Raw genomic sequence first — 19,132 nt, 5'->3', positions numbered from 1 at the left:
ATGTCGAGTGAGAAAGAACAGAGCTGAGAGAGGAAACCTAATGAAAAAAGAAAAAGAAAAATCAGGTTAAACCTGATTAAGACCATCAAGCTGGTTTTTGAAATATTTCAGCTGGTTTGTTATTTGTTCTGGGCTAGTGGTTGATTCATCCTAAGCAGATTGACTGAACTTGCTACTGCCAATACATCCACAACATGCTGCTGTAAGCATGTAGAAATACTGCTGCTGCACATATATCATATATAAAATAAACCCACATATTTAGCATACATGAAATTACCCCATAGCAGATCTATACAGGTGGAGCTGGGGAGGTGGAGGGTTTGCAACTGCTACAGCAAGCACTAGCTGAGTATTTGAATGTTGAACAGCAAGATCACTGGCTACTGATGCGAAAAAAATCAAGCAACTGCGCTGTGTGAATGATGATGTTAGAAAATATTGGCCAACGCCATCTAGAGTTTCATGACAGAACTTCGTATATATGAAGGGAAATTATTTTTTAAAAAGCAGAAAATAAGAATGAGAGAGATGACTAACAAAAAAGAGAGATGAGAAAAGAGAAGAGAGAGATGAAGGGGTGAAGGATAACACACCTGCCATCCAAGGTCTCGAAAACTAACGTACAACTCATGTTTCTTACAGGCCTGCTTCTGATCCGCACTGCTGTTCTCTAAAAACAAAGAGAGAGAGAATTGCTGTATAGAAACCTTTTACAGAAATGATAATCCCTTATGATGATGTATGAAAATGCAATCAAATCAAAAGTTTACATGATTAGATCTATGTCTGTTAGTTTTAAGGTCATATGCAAGTGCAGTGATCTTCCAACAATAATAATTTGAATAAAAAACGAAAAGAGAAAAGAAAAAAACACTATGCTAGTGTCCTCCTACTGTTGAGTGTTGACAAAATATACGTTTAGCAGATATGCGCATTTAAAATGAACCAGGGTTGCGTATTAATAAGTCATCTTGTCCAGAGAAGTGTATATTTAATTATTAGAATAAATGAGTATTATGAATATTTATGATACAATATTTTGTAATATTATAATATATTACTTTATATATTAATATTATAATATAATACTTTTTAATATTATAATATTAATTTACAATTAAACATTTTGATTGTTTTTTAATAAATATTCTCTAAAATGAGAACGTCCCCTTCTAATACCACCTGTCACCAACTGACAATAGCAAGTTGCAAATCATGGCTCATGGCTGTGACATAAACTAAAGGCTATTTGATATTTTAACAATATGGTATGTATAGTCCACGAGCTGGTGACATGCTGCCGTTGCTGTAAGAAGAATGTTTTACACAGACATTTTCTGCTCAAACAGTATTTCATATATGGGCACTGTCTGACTTTTAAAATGTGTGAAGGGGTATTGAAGCTAATGCACTGTGAGTGACATGGAGAAAAATGAGGAGTAGGTCATTGAAGTCGCCTGGAATCATTATAACCCTCATACCTAAGCAGAACATCGACCCAGATTCATTTAATATCCATTTAACACTGTAATGCTATTACTGTGCAAAATGACCTGCAGAGAATTACACAGTAATAGGAACCACATGAACACACACACTGACGCACACACATTTTAGCTGTGGTTTGCCTTTGCCTTAAAGGGACAGTTCACCTTAAAATGAAAATTCAGTCATTGTTTACTCAAATCATGTTGGGTCCAAGCCTGCATGCCGTTAAGTTTTTCTTAGACTGTTTAATTGTCTCCTTTGGACTTTTTAATTGATCTTGAGCTGTGATTATTCTTAATAATTTGAGATTTTGTGTTTTATTTGCATGGAAAATGTGTCAGCATGCAGGTTTAGAATGACATGAAGGTAAGTAAATACTGACAGAATTTACATTTTTGGGTGAACTATCCTGTTAAAACTCTGACCTCACTTTTATGTCAGAGTAGCCCTTACAGTTTTGGTTAGTGATAAGATAATCGTTTAATGAAATAATCTATTGACAGCCCTTGTGAAAAAAAAGTACACTTATATGGAAGCAAATGTGTAGCTAAATTCAATTTGAAATGTAATATGCAAAATGGCAATGCAATATGTAAAGTGGTAATGTATTTCTGTGTTTAAATTTGTGCAACATTTAGTGCAAAATGAAAATGAAAATTCAATTATATCATTTAAATTTGCCATTTTCTACACTAGTTTTAATATGCAAATTAAATTTTTTAAAGCTTTATAAGTTGCAAAATGAAAATGAAAATGTATTACCCAAATTGATTAGATATGTTTAACATGACCAAGCAAAAATTGTAGCAAAATTACCATTTAAATGCTGTTTTTCCTAAATGCATTTAGACTTAGGGGTAGGACACTTGGGATTGCATTTTCATCATGATACAGCGTGATAATTGTAGCAAAATGCAGTCAAAATGTCTTTTATTTTTCTTAAATGCATTGACACTTACATATATGACGTTTCAATTGCATTTTCATTAAATACCCCGCGATGAATATAGTTTAAGTCATTGTGGATTTGAAAATGCATTCCATCCTATTCAGGTGCCACAGAGTGCCACGGAACACGTGCTATTTTATGGATTACAAATAAAAGAGTAATAAAATATAAGGTAAGGTAGTAAATAAGTGTAGAATAGCACTGTCTGTTTGCTTATGTGCATCAATCCGAGTGTAAACGGTGAGAGATGTTTAGGCAGGTGAAAAGCATTTGGTTAACGGTGAATATTGACCTATCATGCATCCTGTTGCCAAGCCCCGCCTTGATGTAATGATTGACAGCTAGGGGGCGTGCTCGGCTCGGAATGCATTTTCAAATCACAATGACTTAAACCAGTGGCCGGCAACAGGCGGCCCGCGGGCCAAAACATATTTTCAGCTGAAAGCATGATTTAAACAAGTAGCTACTACAACACTTATTCACACGCAATCGCGCTCTCAGTAATGCATTCAAACAAATGTAATCCTACAGTGCTACTTCATCTTTATCCGTTTTCGAATGAGCAGAAATCTGTAAGAAATGCATCGATCCGTATAGGTAAAAAAATGAAAACGTACTGTTATTTTCATCACAAACAAAATTACAATAAGCCACTTTCAAACTCTCCTATTATTTTATTTATTTTATTTTTTAGTATACACTATGAACAGAACTGTGATATTTCAAATATACTGAAATACTTTAGCGTGTTTCTGATATCAGTGAGCGAGGAGTGGAGCAGGAGCGGGAAATGGTGAACCTGGAGCGGAATGATTATTAAATGCTCGGAGCGCGGATGGGAAATTGTTGATGCTCCACTCCGCTCACATACTCTGCCGGACACCACCACACAAATGTGGCTTTTTGTTAATAATGACTGTCCTCCGACCTACAGGATTTAGCACAGAGTAAACAGCTCACTACCAGTTACAAAAGACACTGTAACAGTCTGTCACAGGCAATTTTAGTTGCATTTTTCATCAATTAATTTCTTAAATTATCCTTTGACTATGTTCTGGCCCGCCATCTAGTGGTGAAAATTTTTTGGGGCAATGCCAAACTTACTTGCCGCACCTTTGGCTCAGAATGCATTTTGAAAATCTCTCACTGCATTTTGCTACAATTATCACGCGGTATCACGATGAAAATGCAATCTCATGTGTCTAAATGCATTTAGGAAAAACAGCATTTAAATGATAATTTTGCTACAGTTTTTGCTTGGACATGTTAAACATATCTAATCAATTTGGGTAATACATTTTCATTTTGCAACTTATAAAGCTTTAAAATATGTTTTTAATTTGCATATTAAAACTAGTGTAGAAAATGGGAAATTTAAGTGATATAATTGAATTTTCATGTTGCACTAAATGTTGCACATATGAATGGGAAAATGTAAACTTAAATACAGAAATACATTGCCATTTTACATATTGCATTGTCATTTTGCATATTACATTTCAAATTGAATTTTGCTACACATATGCTTCCATACACTTAAGCATACTTTTAAGACGAGTACTTATTTTGGAAATGTTATTCTTAAATGAGAACTGAATGTAATGTTTTCAGACACTTGTGATTTGTGAACAAAAGAAAATTTATTATAGTTTGCATACACTGCAGCAGTCTTAGGCCCACCCCAAATGCTCTCATTGGTTGAGACGCGTGATGACGCTCATCCCAAGCCAGTACTGATCAACATCCCACCCCTCCTGTGACTCATGGTTTGTATTCAGAGCCGAGCCAGTGAGCAATGGACTTTAATAATAATAAAAAACGCGTGTTAACATGTGATAAAATAATTGTCTGCGTTAATCAATTAATGCGTTAACGCAATAATAATGCGTTAACTTGCCCAGCCCTAATATATATATATATATATATATATATATATATATAATGTTTAATTTTATAATTACTTCTATTGTTTTTGAAATATGGTCAAAGTGAACTGCTGAATGAGCATTTATGATGAACTAAATACTTTCATGTCATTTCTAGAGAAACTTGCATGTATTTACTGCATGTAGTTAAAAATATTTGCAATGACATTTGTAATGATGAAGTTGCAATTTATTGTAATATTAAAATTGTTCAAACTTAATGTAATATTAAAATTAACACTAAAGTTGAAATTTTAATCAAGTACTTTACATGATCTTGAGTATGATCAAAACATCAAAATAAGTGTACTTCTTTAAAATAAAAAAAATAAAAATATTAAAACAATTTCTCAAAATGTAAAGTAAAACTTGGCATTATTACAAAGAGCACTTTTTAAAGAAACAGTGACAGTGTGCTCTCTTTAAGTACACTTAAGTGGCTTTTTATTTAATTTATATTGTATTATCTGCAAGTATAGCTTTTTTCTTAAATAATATACTTTTAAGATTTGAAAAGTGCACATTCAATATAATTAATTGCACTTCTTTTTCACAAGGGATTTCTAGTTTCTAATAATGAAATCAAGCTAAAATTATCATGGTATTTACATGTTTTTTGGACATGGAACCATAGTAAGTTTAACATGGACATACAGTATTCTTTTAAGTACCTTTCTTTCTGATTTATTATTTCTATCCTTGCATTTGTCTTTCTTCACCTGCCTTCACACTTCTGTGCTCAATATATTGAAAACACACACACCTGCAATATTGGCAACACGCAGTGCCTCCTGGCCCTTGGCGGTTTTGGAGCGGTTGGGATTGCGCTGCTTGTTGCCGCCCTGTGCGGAGCGGATGCTGCGGATGTGGACCTCCGTGGCTTTGAAGAAGGCCACCATGAAGGGTTGTTTGCTCTGGGGGCCGCTGCGGCCCACCAGCCCCGCCACCCATGGGTTCACGCTCTGACCTGCAGGGGGAGACAGAGAGACTTCAGCGCATACAGAGACACAGTGCATCATTCATTTACAATTAACTACTCATTACTGAGATCTGAGAGGAAAGAAATACATTGTTAGTGGAAACGCTGACAGGTACAAATCCCAGAAGAGAAGTTATACAGGCCTCTTGAAAGACGTTTTTCACCTATGTAGCAGGAGGAAAATCTTTCCGTTTGCGTTTCTGTGAATTGGTTCCTAAGAGAGACCCACATATCACTCAACGGGACAGTTTAGCAATCTTTTATTTTGCCAGAGCCCTGTGGCCAAATAAATCGTGTAATATGCATTATATAATAATCGGTTTGTGTCGGTCACAGTCTTATAAATCAAGAGAATTGTGTAAGAGAGTGTATGTATGTGTGTTCTCCAAGAATATGCAACTTCTGATGTTTATTTTGTGTAATCTCTCTCGCTCTCAAGAGCGCTTTTAGTTCGCTGTTTACTCAGAAAATTCCTGCACTTACATCTGTTTCTGTCTCTGTGCCATTCTGGACTCCTTTTACCTACACACCGGCTTTAATGTGTGTGCGCGTGTGTTTCTTACAAAAAGGAAGGAATGCTCTCTCTGTCTCCGCGCCGAGGTAAAGCCGGGTTGCCGGTTGCCTACGGCGACAGGGTAGGCGTCCCGCAAGCATGTCTCGACAAGCTCGTTGATCTATGCAAGCCCCATAATACACTGCACCTGTTTTCTTACTAACACTTAAAACCTGTAACATCCTGTACACACACACACCATCCTACTCACACAGATATGGTACAAAACACACTCCCACTGCGGCTGGCAATAAAGTATGTGAGTGAAAAACAGTAAGTTCAATTCTGCATTAGTTAGAATGTATTTAGGACATCCAGACCAAGCACTGATCTTAGACTAAACTAGACCTTTAATAGTGATTTCTGCTGAAACTCCAGACTAAGCATTAGTGATCAACACATCTGAATTAGGACGGATCGGTTCTGCGCATTATCTTGTATTATTGGTCTTGATTCTCAAGGTTAGTTGAGGAAAAGCCAGATCGTCCATTAGCGCTTGTCTAGGTTCGTGTGTGCACATTTGACTGGATCTTCCCTTTTAAGATTATATATATACAGCGGGCTCTAAATGTTTGAGACTACATTGAAAATCAATTTGATGTGACTTTTTGTACAGATGGTCAGATGTTCTTCTATTGAAGCTAAATACCCTTGTGAAAAAGAAGTGCACTGAATTGTACTGTACACTTGTAGTGCATTTCAAATCTTAATAGTATTTCTTTTTAAACTGTACTTGCAGATAATATAATATGAATGAAATAAAAGGCCACTTAAGTGTGCTTTAAGAGATGTAACTATCATGACTGTTTCTTAACACACTGATAGACACAAAAAGTTCACTTTGTGATAATGACAAATTAAGAGTTTTACTTTAAAGTACATTTTAAATCATCATGTTTTAACAATCTTTTGTCATGCTGTAAAGAATACTTGTTTTGATATGTTGGCTAACATACTAAAGCATGTAAAATATATGATTATATTTTGACCTGCTGTGTGTTATTTGGTATTACATTTAAAGTAAATAAATTACTAAACTGCAATTGAAATATATTTGCAATGTAATATATTTGATATTTGTATATGATATTTGTAATCTAACAAAAATGACACTAAAGGATATTTTAATTCATCGAAGCTTGTCAGTGCATTCAGCAGTCCACTTTAACCATATTTCAAAGACAACAGAAATACAGTAATTATGAATAGAAGTAATTACATATAAAGATGTACTTAAATCCTACTTAAGTGGCTCAGACAAGCACTCTAAATTTCAGCTAATTGCATTTAATACATTATATTAAGTTCACACCTAATCTTAAAAAGTACATTATTTCTGTAATAACTCTTTTTATTATTATTATACTAAAGTGCACTGCTTTTTCACAAGCTAATGCTCTTTGAATCTTAAATAATAGTAGTAATAATAGTAGCATTTCTCTCCTGGTCTCAGACTTTTTGGTTTTCTTTGAATGGCCTGTGAATGCATTATAATAAATTGCCCTTCAAAGACACTGTAAACATTTACTGAACTGAACTGCATTGAACTTAACGAGTGCTCTGCAGTGTGGCCTCAGAAACGGTTTCATTTCTGCAGTCTCTGTCTGTGACGCAACACGATGTACGTGTTTCATATTTTGACCTCTGTGACCTGCGGCGTGTGCACATCCACTTACCATCCAAACTCTCCAAAGCGAGCTGCAGGCCCAGATTCCTGCCTGGGTTCAACACCCAGTGGTTACTGGTGGCTGTGATGTCGAACACCAGCCAGCCCTCTTCTGCTGCCCAGATCACCCGCGAGTCCAGCAGGAATAGATCTGAGTCCCTGATGGAGAGAGAGAGAGAGCATATGAGCCTGCTGAAAACACCAGCCTATCATACATCTCATATACAGCTGTTTGCACAAGAGAAAAGTAGGATGTTTTAATTCATTCCTTTTAAATGAAGATGTTGGGTTTCAGTTGTTTAGCGGTGTCAGAAATGGAGTTATTACTGTTGTAAAACTAAAACTAAAATATATCTCTATAATTCAACATATTAAATAAATTAAGTTAATTCAACATATCAATAAAAAGGTTTTAAAACAAGAAACTTTGTCATAATTACAGCAGAAATATCTTTCTGTATATGGAAGGGGAGCTTTGAATATTGTTTTTAAGTCAAAAGGGTCAAAAATCAGAGGCATTCAGATGATGCTATCTTGCTTGTGTCAGCTGAACTGTATCCAGCACTTTCTCCAAGGACTTGACCCCCCAACTTTGTATTTGCCAATGAAACGCCTCAGGAATGATCTGTGACAAGCGAACTGCTCCACTATGTGTGCGAGACAACTGAATCACAGTGACGGATACATATCCAATCAAAGACGTAAAAGAGGTCCAGAGATGGAGGGCAAATGTAGTGAACCACAAGTAAAATACAATTTTTTTCACCTTTCACCATATTTTAATTAGGCCTTGAAAAAATATTTTTCTCAAAATGAAAACTTTTTTTTTTGTGTTTATTTTCACTAAATATATTTTTAGCCTTTACTTATAAGCCTTTATTTATAATTTACATAATATTTTATTTAAAATTCATATTCACAGGTTCTGCATCAAATGATTTTCAGTTGCATAAATTAAAAACTTAAAACTTCATTCTCATTCTTTCAGGATGTGAACACTTTTTATGAGTTCATCTTATATTTTGTTTATTATATTATACAACTTCAACTTGCTGCATTAACAAATTTTCACATTGTAATTAGAAAAAAAAAATGGAAAAAAAAACAAATATTTAGTATTTATTTTTACTGAATATATTTTTTGCTTTTAGTGGACAATACTATTATAACATTTAATTCACATTATATTATTATATTATATTATATTATATTATATTATATTATATTATATTATATTATATTATATTATATTATATTATTCTGTACTATATACTATACTATAATATAGCTGTGAAAAACATCTGGTGACTTCCATGCAGTAACAACACAAGGTCTTACCACAACTGAAATGAATTAAAGTGTCAAGGCAAATTTATCCAGGTCTAAAATCATATAAAATACTGTACATGTTGATGAACTGCAAAAATTATTAAATGTTTCAAGCTTCACCTTAATGCATTAACCAGTTTTCATGAATTCTTGATGTTGTACATTTAACCACTGATAATTGAAAACTTAATTATTTTCAAGGCACTGATTGGAATGATCCTTACAGTGAAAGACAGAGAAGGTGGCAGATAAAGTGAAACAGAGGGAAAAAGTGAATTAAGTGGAGAAATGGGAGAGCGATAAACAGAGCGCTCGCTCCAGATGGTAAGACCCTGGGGAGCACTTCATTTCCTTAATTGACAATAATGGCTTTATAAACGGCTGTTGATCTCACAGTGTGGCTGCCCAGCACTAAATCAAACAGAGGAATTTAGAGCAAGACAAGACGACAGCGTAAGAACAAAACTGAAAGGCAGTATACAACAAAAGACAAGGGAACCGCTGCAGGGAGAGAAAGCAGAGCGACTGTAACCACATGAACACACTTCAGACGTTTCAAAGACTCAGAGCAGTTCAGGTGCTCAGTGTGTGTGATCCAAACACCTGTTCTGCTAAACATCTGCCACCTCAGCCTAATCCAGTCTCATTTATCCCTCCATTTTTGTCTCTTTTCTCTTCCTGATGGGAGCACAATGGGGTGTGTTGTTCCCCACAGACCTGTCGAAGCAACTGAGGCCTTCAGGAGGGGTCGAGCAGCACGTAGGAGGAGCTAGACGTTCTTGAACCCAATTCACAGAGCGGGTCACGCCGATATTCTAGAAGGTCCCAAACGTGCGGTGAAGGGAAGCCCTGTGGTGCACAACTGATTCTTTGAGAGGAGAGCCGCTGAGTCGGAATAGGAAACATGGTGTGGTGCAACAGTAAAGTTTGCATTGGGATGCTTAGATAGAGTGAGCACTGTGTGTGCGGCAAAAAGAAATAGAAGGAGAGGAAACACAAATCAAATGTGTCCAACATTTACAGACCAGAGGGGTTGAGAGCATTACAGCCCTTAAGAGGAAAGGATTTTCCTTGGAAAAAAGTCACAGGCAAGAAACACCCACCATAAAAAATAGTAAAGTATATCCAGGCCCACATGAAAACTGCAGACATTTTCCATATTTTTGATGCTGATTTGGGGGAAAATCTGCAGAATGTTGTTGTTGACGTCAAAGGTTGAAAGTCCAATCACTTTTTCTAGTGCAAATTCAACTGTCAATTGGTGGAAGTGGACAGGCCGAGTCTGCATCTTCATAAAATATGAACAAACCTACACAAGGTAGCAGAAAAACTGACCTAGACTTTTGGCATTTTGTCTTTTTAAGTAGATACTTGACAGGAATGTTTCCTCACAATGTTCTTTTGTCCATATGTATAAAGTTTTCTGAAGTTTGGATGATATGATCACAAGATATAGGCTAATTAGTCATTACATAGCGGTCTATATCTGCTAAACAGTTAAGTGAATCCAAATTATTTTGATATATTTTTGTCAGGATCATATCTAAATGATGCGCACCAAGTTTTGATCAAATCAGACCATTGGCCTACTGTAGGACAGGTTCGAAAAACCTTTTTCGTTGGCCTCTCTTAAATGTGGGATCCATCAAGGATTTATTATGGGACCCATTTTTTTTCATTGTACATGCTTCCGATTGGGTCTATATTTAGTAAACACGGAATATCATTTCATTGCCAATGATATGCAAATATATGTAACAGTAAAGAATGAAGGCAACTCCTTTAGGGACTCTTCTTGGATGCTTAAAGGACTTGAAAACATGGTTGGCTGTGAATGTTCTGCATCTAAATGAATGTAAAACTGAGACTATTTTTTTTTTTGCACCCTCCAATGCATCTGGGTCCATTAATATTGATTTAAGCCCTTTATCTATTTATGGTAAAAAAAAAAAAAAAAAAATGTAAGTGTAATTTTTGATGATGCCTTGAAATTTGACAAATAGATTAATGGTGTTTTCAGATCAGTTTTTTAACTAAGCAAAGGTCAAGCCATTTTTATCCTTTTATGATTTTGAAAGGGTGATGCATGCTTCTCGCCTGGACTACTGTAATACCCTGTATGTAGGGATTAGACCGTCTATGCTGTCACGATTACAGATTGCGCAGAATACCACTGCTAGATTGTTGACAGGTTGTTGGAAACAGGACTATATTACTCCCATTTTGTCATCTTTACATTGGTTACCGGCCTGTTATAGAATTGATTTTAAAATTGTGCAGTTTGTTTTTAAATCTTTAAATGGCCTTGCACCATCTTATTTTTCTGATTTGTTACAACCTTACTCACCATCAATATCACTCAGGTCCTCTGACCAGAAACTCCTGATTGTTCCAAGGGTGAGACATACAGTGGGGGACCATGCTTTTGCAGTGATCCAAGAACTGCCTCTACATTTGGTGTCATTTAAGTCTCTTGTAAAGACTATTTTTTCCCAGGCTTTTTTGCTTTTTTTTTAAGTATGTGTTGTATAACAGATGTGTGTGTATTGTATGTTTATTTATGTTTTAGGATCTGTACAGCACACTGGTCAACGTACGGTTGCTTTAAACTGTGCTTTAGAAATAAATTGCCTTGCCTTGCCTTGCCTTTTCAAAAAAACTCAATGGCCAAAAAATGTACTTGTTATGTCCTCAATGCCTTCTGGTTTATGCTCATAAAGTTTTGTTAAGTTTGGACATTGCATTCAGGAGATAATAGTCAGTTTGTAAAAAACGAGTGAGATCTTCTTGCCAGCAATGTTCCTAGCTGTTGTGTGCAAAATTTGGTGAGGATCGGATTAACAGCCCGGATGAAAAAAACACTCTAAATAGAAAACAATAGCATACAATTTTAACAGCAGGGAATGAATCTGCCAAGAACGCTATTTTTAGATTTTGTCTAGAGTTAGAATATGCAAAGGACCTTATTATAGCGCCACCTAGTGTTCGACAGATGTGTGTTTGCTTGCCTAAGAGCCTTAAATATAACTGATACTTAATATCCATGCATATTGTGTAGATGTACCTGTCTGAATGTTCTTCCAGCACCTGGTAGACGCTGATGCGGAAGGTCTCATTATCAAAGCGTTCTGGAACAAAGTCCTTGTAGATGCGGAACTCTGCAGCAGTCACCGCTTCACCCTCCGGAATCTTGGACAGGTCAAATCGGAATTCTCTGTGATGGCGCCTCACAGGCAAAAACTCCTTATCATGTTCAACTGTATAAAACAAACAGTGAAAGAGATGCGTCCGTTTTATATCAGTGCTTCAAAACAGTGTCAAAACGTTCAGTAAAAGGTTAGCTTGACTTTTACACCGTTAACTCAAATGTCACCTTCATTTGCACTATTGCCACCCGTAGGCAAGTCAAGCCGCCCCTTTCTGGTTTTTCATGCATAAACACAGAGCACATTTCTAGACAGATGTTTGAACTCTCCAGAGCCACTGATTGAGACATAGTCCTGCAGACAGCTTTATGTGTCTCTTATTCTCAAGCCCTTTTTCACTGCTGCCTCCATCATCTGGACTCTGTGAGGCAGAAGGCATCTCTCACATTTTGTGAGTTTGGGACGTGATTCAAACTGGCTGACCAAATTGTGTTTACATTTTATCGTCTTGAAAACTGTCTGAATGTTTTTCGCAAAGAGGGCAGATTCTGACATTGAGCCTGGAGTGTTTTGGTAGCCAAAGAACTTGAATTAAAGGGATCATTCAACCCAAAACTAAAATTCTGTCATCATTCACACACCCTCATGTGTTTATTAACCTGTACGATCTTCCCTCTTCTGTTGAAGACAAAAGAAGATGTTTTGATGAATGTTCATCCTGCTGTTTTCCATATACAAGCTTACAGTAAACAGAAGGCCTGTCAAGTCTCATAAAAATCTTTATACAACTTTCAGCTAATGGCTAATTAGTCATTGATTTTTTTTCTCCTCCGTTAATGTGCAGTTCCACATTTTGAGCACCATGATAATTACTGACAGAATTTTCATTTTTGAGTGGCCGTTCCCTTTAAAACTGAATCATTACTGATTTACACTATCTATACTTTACCAACTAACTTACCAACTGTCCACTTAAAAATAAAAGTGCAGTGATGCCATAGAAAAAACATTTTTGGTTTCCCAAAGAACCTGCCTTTCAGTGAATGTCAAGTTTTTATTATTATTATTTTCTACTGGTTGCACATAATGAACTTTACAGCTTGATATGCTGTATTTGGTGTGCAATGTGTTCACTGTGTACGTGCACAGTAATATTTCAGATACATGATAAGATGATGTATGAAGAACATGTCTATACAATGTGTTGAACTCTCACTTTTCAGTGATTGATAAGCTCTGTCAGGAACTGAAGATAGCTCTCTGTGTCTCTCTGGCTCTTGTTCTGTCTTTTATCACTGTCTGAGAGTGCTACACACACACACACATACACACACAGACAATAGCAGCCTTGTTGACTCTTCAGTCAGTGCATCAGAGCCAGTGAGAGCAGCTGTCATCCTCATACCTCTACTGAGAGCCATGAATCATGGTCTGAAGAGACTCCACTGTGTGAAAATGAAGCTGTATGTTTCTCTTTAGACAGTTCCAGAGTGGGATCTATTCTGGTGGTTCTCAACTGCCTTTGCTTCAGGATCAAGATTGTGACACTGTACCAAAATGATTTAGGTCAATGACATACAGGACTTTGTATTCATATTATTTTAATATGGTTTTAATAAAAAAAAAAAAAAAACATATACCATTTTTAAGAAAGGTTCAAAATTAATGGCATAAAATGTCATGTGGTATATTGAATATATATGTGTGAGTAAACAGTAATGTTGATTTTCAAAAACAAAACAAAAATTATATATATATATATATATATATATATATATATATATATATTATTTTGATCTTTTCATTGTTATTATTATATTTCTGCACTATATTCCAACTTTTTCCAACTGCACTTATATTCTTTGGCAATATTGTATTTTTACAGTCATGCCAATAAAGCAATTTTGAATTTGAATATATTAAGGTTAAATGGTAATAACACACATGTAAAATGTAAAATGTCATCATGACAGCATTTCACACACACACACACACACACACACACACACACACACACACTAATAATGCATTAATAATTAATGATATTTATAAAAAATTATAAAAATATTTTATAAATTTATTTTAAAAAACATTTCACACACACACACACACACACACACACACAAACGCACACACACTCACACATATTTGTGTGTGTGTGTGTGTGTGTGTGTGTGTGTGTGTGTGTGTGTGTGAAAATGTTTTTATAAATATCATGAATTATTAATACAATTTTAAACTTTGATCACATGACATTTTACATCCTTACCTAACATTGCCTTGTCCAAACAAGGTCAAATTATGTAATATTACAAGACAATTATTGACACAGTCATGAGGGTCTGCAGGGGTCGTTTTATTTATATCATATATTATATATTTAATATAAAATAAAATTTTATATAAAATAAAATATATTTTATATAAAATATATCCTGTTTGTTTTCTGTATTTTTCTGCATGTTGGCCAACTTTGTCTTTGAACATGACTTTGTTGGTTGCATTACTTGTGAAGAACTTGAAGCAATGAAGAAGTTTTGTTACAATGTTGTTTGTTAAAATGTTAAAATAAAGGATTTGACCTATTTATCAAATCTAAACATACTGACATTTATTTACATATAATTTCTGATAATAAAAATGAATGAAACATCTTTGACAGAAAAAAAAAACAAATTGAGGTGAGATACAGAGGTTATCGTAGTACACAAAGCCAAAAACCAAACATGATAAATGTTTTATCCTCCTTTTCAGCTGACAAGTCTGTTTTGCTATCCTATGTATGCATTCATTTATTGCTGCAGTTTATTTGCATTTGGGATTGCTATTTCCCGGATGTACCTGACAGAACACCCTCCAGTTGTGTAGCACTATTCCCTGCTCACCTCATTTATCCTCAGTGACTTTCTATCCCTCCATCCCTTTCTCTCATCTCCTCCTCCAGATCCTTTCATCATCTTTTCCACCCATCCTTTGCCCGGTCCGTCCACCACTACCTGTCCTCATCCTCCTTTCATAGCGTCTTTAGAACGGCAGCAAACAGCACAAAGGCCCTACTGTGCAGTAAGGTGAAAGAGAGCGAGGCAGAGCGCGCATGGATCCGGTTACCCAGCAGTGACGATTAGCAGGGGGCATTCCGTGTCTCATTGTCCCGCTCTTCTCAGAGGACTGGAATTGTTTACACACCGTTCTAATTCAGAGCTGCCCTTCCATTGAACCCCCTGGGTGCCCCCTCACAGGGCAGACGCAGCACCAGGGCCACCTGTGCCCGCTTGGCACACAGCGACGCCTCTCACAGAGACGCACAGACCTCTACAGCAGCTCTAAGGCTCCAAAACAATGATGGCTCTTTCTTATTATGCAATACTTTATAGGTTCAAAGCCAGAAGAAAATAAAGAGTTATAGAGTTATTGGACATCTGAGAGCTGCACTAACCTGTATCATTCAACACATGCTGAAATGGATTCCAAGGAATTGGATTTACACATTTCCCATAGTTCATCTGTTCACACCTACAAAAAGTTTCATAAATCATTCTAAAGGCCCGTTTACACCAAGGGCGATAACTATAATAATAAAGTTAAAAACACTGACCAATCAAAGCTCAAGCATTTAACACTTGTGTTGTTGAAACTAACTACTAGGCCTACCTAATTTGGTGTCAAAAACGACTGGCCTTTTAAAATATACTTGTAAATCTCTTATTTGGTAATAATAGCCTATAGCCTAACAAGAAATTTATAAGCAATTTTTTGTAGGTCAGTTATTTCTGACAGGGAACACCACAGATGTAACCAATGTGATAACCTTTACTAGCATTTTCGAGAAAAAACTTCTCTCCGGGTCAAAATGACTCAACAAAATGGAGGGTTAAAGTGGCAGATGACATAACTTTAGCACATGATCTTAATAAATAACACATTAACAATTTTAACGTTTAATGTTAACACTTTTTTTTAGCTGATCAAACATTTCAGCTGATACAAACAGTGACAGCTGACTTTAAAGAAAAAAGTGGTATACAGAACATTATCCTCCACTGGCGTGAATGCAAATAAAATCCATTTTAACTGCTAATTTCTTAAAGGGATTTCCCCATTTTACATGAGCTGAACTCAAAGATCTAAGACTTTTTCTATGTGCACAAAAGGCCTATTTCTCTCAAACATTGTTCACAAATCTGTCTAAATCTGTGTTAGTGAACACTTCTCCTTTGCCGAGATACTCCATCCACCTCACAGGTGTGGCATATCAAGATTCTGATTAGTGGATCGAGTGGCTCATGGTGGCGGTGGGATTATGATATGGGCAGGCATATGTTATGGACAACGAACACAGGTGCATTTTATTGATGGCATTTTGAATGCACAGAGATACCGTGACGAGATCCTGAGGCCCATTGTTGTGCCATTCATCCACGACCATCACCTCATGTTGCAGCATGATAATGCACGGCCCCATGTTGCAAGGATCTGTACACAATTCCTGGAAGCTGAAAACATCCCAGTTCTTGCATGGCCAGCATACTCACCGGACATGTCACCCATTGAGCATGTTTGGGATACTCTGGATCGGCGTATACGACAGCGTGTTCCAGTTCCTGCCAATATCCAGCAACTTCGCACAGCCATTGAAGAGGAGTGGACCAACATTACACAGGCCACAATCAACAACCTGATCAACTCTATGCGAAGGAGATGTGTTGCACTGCGTGAGGCAAATGGTGGTTGTCACGAAGGTCTCATCCAATCAGAGCACAGTTTATTGAATAACGTCAGTCAGTGCCTCGCAGTCAGCAAGAGATGAACTGTGAACGTTTCTACGCAGAACTAATCTTTCCTTTTCCTTCATTAGTGGACTTATGTGAGCGAGTTAATGCCTAGAAAGTAAGTTGTTTATTTCCTGTGATCATCTCACTGTGTTTGAAAGCAGATTTGCAGTCTTTGAGTCACGATTTTGTTTGCTTGTCATCGCGGCAATCCGCGTTAGTGCCTAAGTGCCAAAGTTTGTCTGTTAGAATATGTATAATACAGTCCTTACCTAATTCTCCTAAACAGTGGTCACATCAGATACTGACTGGTTTTCGGACCCCCCCCGGACCCCCCAATACAGTAAAAGTGCACATTTTAGAGTGGCCTTTTATTGTGGCCAGCCTAAGGCACACCTGTGCAATAATCATGCTGTCTAATCAGCATCTTGATATGCCACACCTGTGAGGTGGATGGAGTATCTCGGCAAAGGAGAAGTGCTCACTAACACAGATTTAGACAGATTTGTGAACAATATTTGAGAGAAATAGGCCTTTTGTGTACATAGAAAAAGTCTTAGATCTTTGAGTTCATCTCATGAAAAATGGGAGCAAAAACAAAAGTGTTGCGTTTATAATTTTGTTCAGTGTAAAATAAATAAATAAAAAGTACAATATTTTGTGTTTCCAAATACACTTCTTAAGAATGTTCTTATCTTTTTACTTAAAGTGCCCCTATTATGGTTTATGAAAGGTTATTTTTTGTTGTTTTTGGGAGTCCCCAACAACAGGTTGACATGCATGCAAGGTCAAAAAAACACTTTAATTTTCTTATAATATGCAATTATTTGTACCTTATTTGCTCAACGAGTCCCAAACGATTCGCTCAACAATTCATTTTTCCAAACCCCTCTTTGCGTGATGCTAATCTGTGGTGATTGGTCGATTTCATTTAAAGCAGTGTTTGTGATTGTGAGCAGTGCTGATTTGTGTACAGCCGTTACCAGGGAAACAGCTATTTTGAACACTCCAAAAGCAGCGCCTAGTGGCAACAAGTGGGCGGGCAATATGCTAATGTTTCATTTTCACATTAACGTGAAACGGCTTAAGATTTGTTTTAAAAATGACTCATTTCAATGATTCAGAGTCGACTCTTTCTTTTGGGAGACAATAACTTTATATACGGTGCACTTTCAGATTTAAAACTTTGCAGGATGTTTTCATTCACTTAGACCTGTGTTACACACTGCATCAAAGGTCATTTTCAAAAATCCATAATAGGGGCACTTTAACATTGTTCTTGAGACATCTGAATCTGAGACAAGCTCTTATATTAAACATGCCATCATGACACACAGTAATAAACTCTTGTCAAGGCAGTTGCAACAAAAATGTAACCTTATCATTATAATTACGGCAATCTGTAGGCAGAGCAAAAAGATGAACTGTGCTTATTTTCCGCATGAACTGCCATACAATCAGATAACAGCAAAGCCTGTAAATTTATTCTTAAGAACGAAGAAGAATTTAGATTTTCTTGAGAAATTATTTAAGAACTTTTCAAGAATTTCACTCCTTATGAACATTCTAACAAACTTCTAAGAAAGAGAAATAAAAAGACTTTTGTGAAACCAGCCTCAGAATGCTCTAGTGACATACAGTAGAGTAAGCTCATTTGACTAGTCTAAACATTTAGATTGCTATAGAAGTGAAGTGAGGCCAAGTATGGCTCTGAATTTAACCCATTCAAGTGCACACACAGTAGTGAACACACACACCCAGAGCAGTCGGCAGCCATTTATGCAGGTGGAGAGAGCTCTGGACATTCACTCCCCCCACCTACAATCCCTGCCGGACCTGAGACTCGAACCCACGACCTTTGGGTTATAAGTACGACTCTCTATCCATAAGGCCACGAATGTCCCTGAAGAGAGGAAATGATTGCTTGCTAGATTCAAACTCACTTTGCCCATGTGCGCACCATGGACTAACATGCATTTTGGAACACATGTGTTTACTGCTAAGCCACAGATCCAACAGATGCTGGCCAATTTAAGAGGGAGAAATGGGATCAGAAAATGTTGCAAGCTAAATCTGAAATCACTTTGCTCAGATAAGGCTATACAGATCTAGTAGATGCATGCAGATTTAAGCATCCCTTTAACCAACCGAGGAGCAGGGAAATATGATTTATGCATTCAAAAGTAAAAGTATAGTTAATTTACAGAGCTTCTTCATCTTCCCTTTCATCTTGTCTTCTTTATTCCCTTCTGAAGTCAACATTTAACTTTTTATTGTATTTGTGTATCAAAGCAACACTTTTTTAACAACTCTCTCTCTCTCACT

The 19,132-nt window shown here is 36.4% G+C and overlaps 1 protein-coding gene across 1 annotated transcript in view; it reads right to left on the bottom strand.

Annotated features, from left to right (window-relative positions):
- Positions 1–19,132, bottom strand: part of bmp7b (bone morphogenetic protein 7b) — a 54,691-nt gene that overhangs the window by 2,125 nt on the left and 33,434 nt on the right. Inside the window, exons 2-5 of the mRNA XM_058764561.1 lie at positions 11,957–12,149; positions 7,574–7,722; positions 5,129–5,332; positions 597–673 (exon numbers count right to left, since the gene is read on the bottom strand). Coding sequence (XP_058620544.1) covers positions 597–673; positions 5,129–5,332; positions 7,574–7,722; positions 11,957–12,149 — 623 coding nt within the window. The remainder of the gene's footprint in view (positions 1–596; positions 674–5,128; positions 5,333–7,573; positions 7,723–11,956; positions 12,150–19,132) is intronic.

Source organism: Onychostoma macrolepis, chromosome 23 (assembly GCF_012432095.1).
Source record: "Onychostoma macrolepis isolate SWU-2019 chromosome 23, ASM1243209v1, whole genome shotgun sequence".
In the NCBI taxonomy this organism is placed as follows: Eukaryota; Metazoa; Chordata; class Actinopteri; order Cypriniformes; family Cyprinidae; genus Onychostoma; species Onychostoma macrolepis.
Note: the sequence above shows the minus strand (reverse complement) of the source record. Positions and strands in the feature narration are given on the sequence as shown.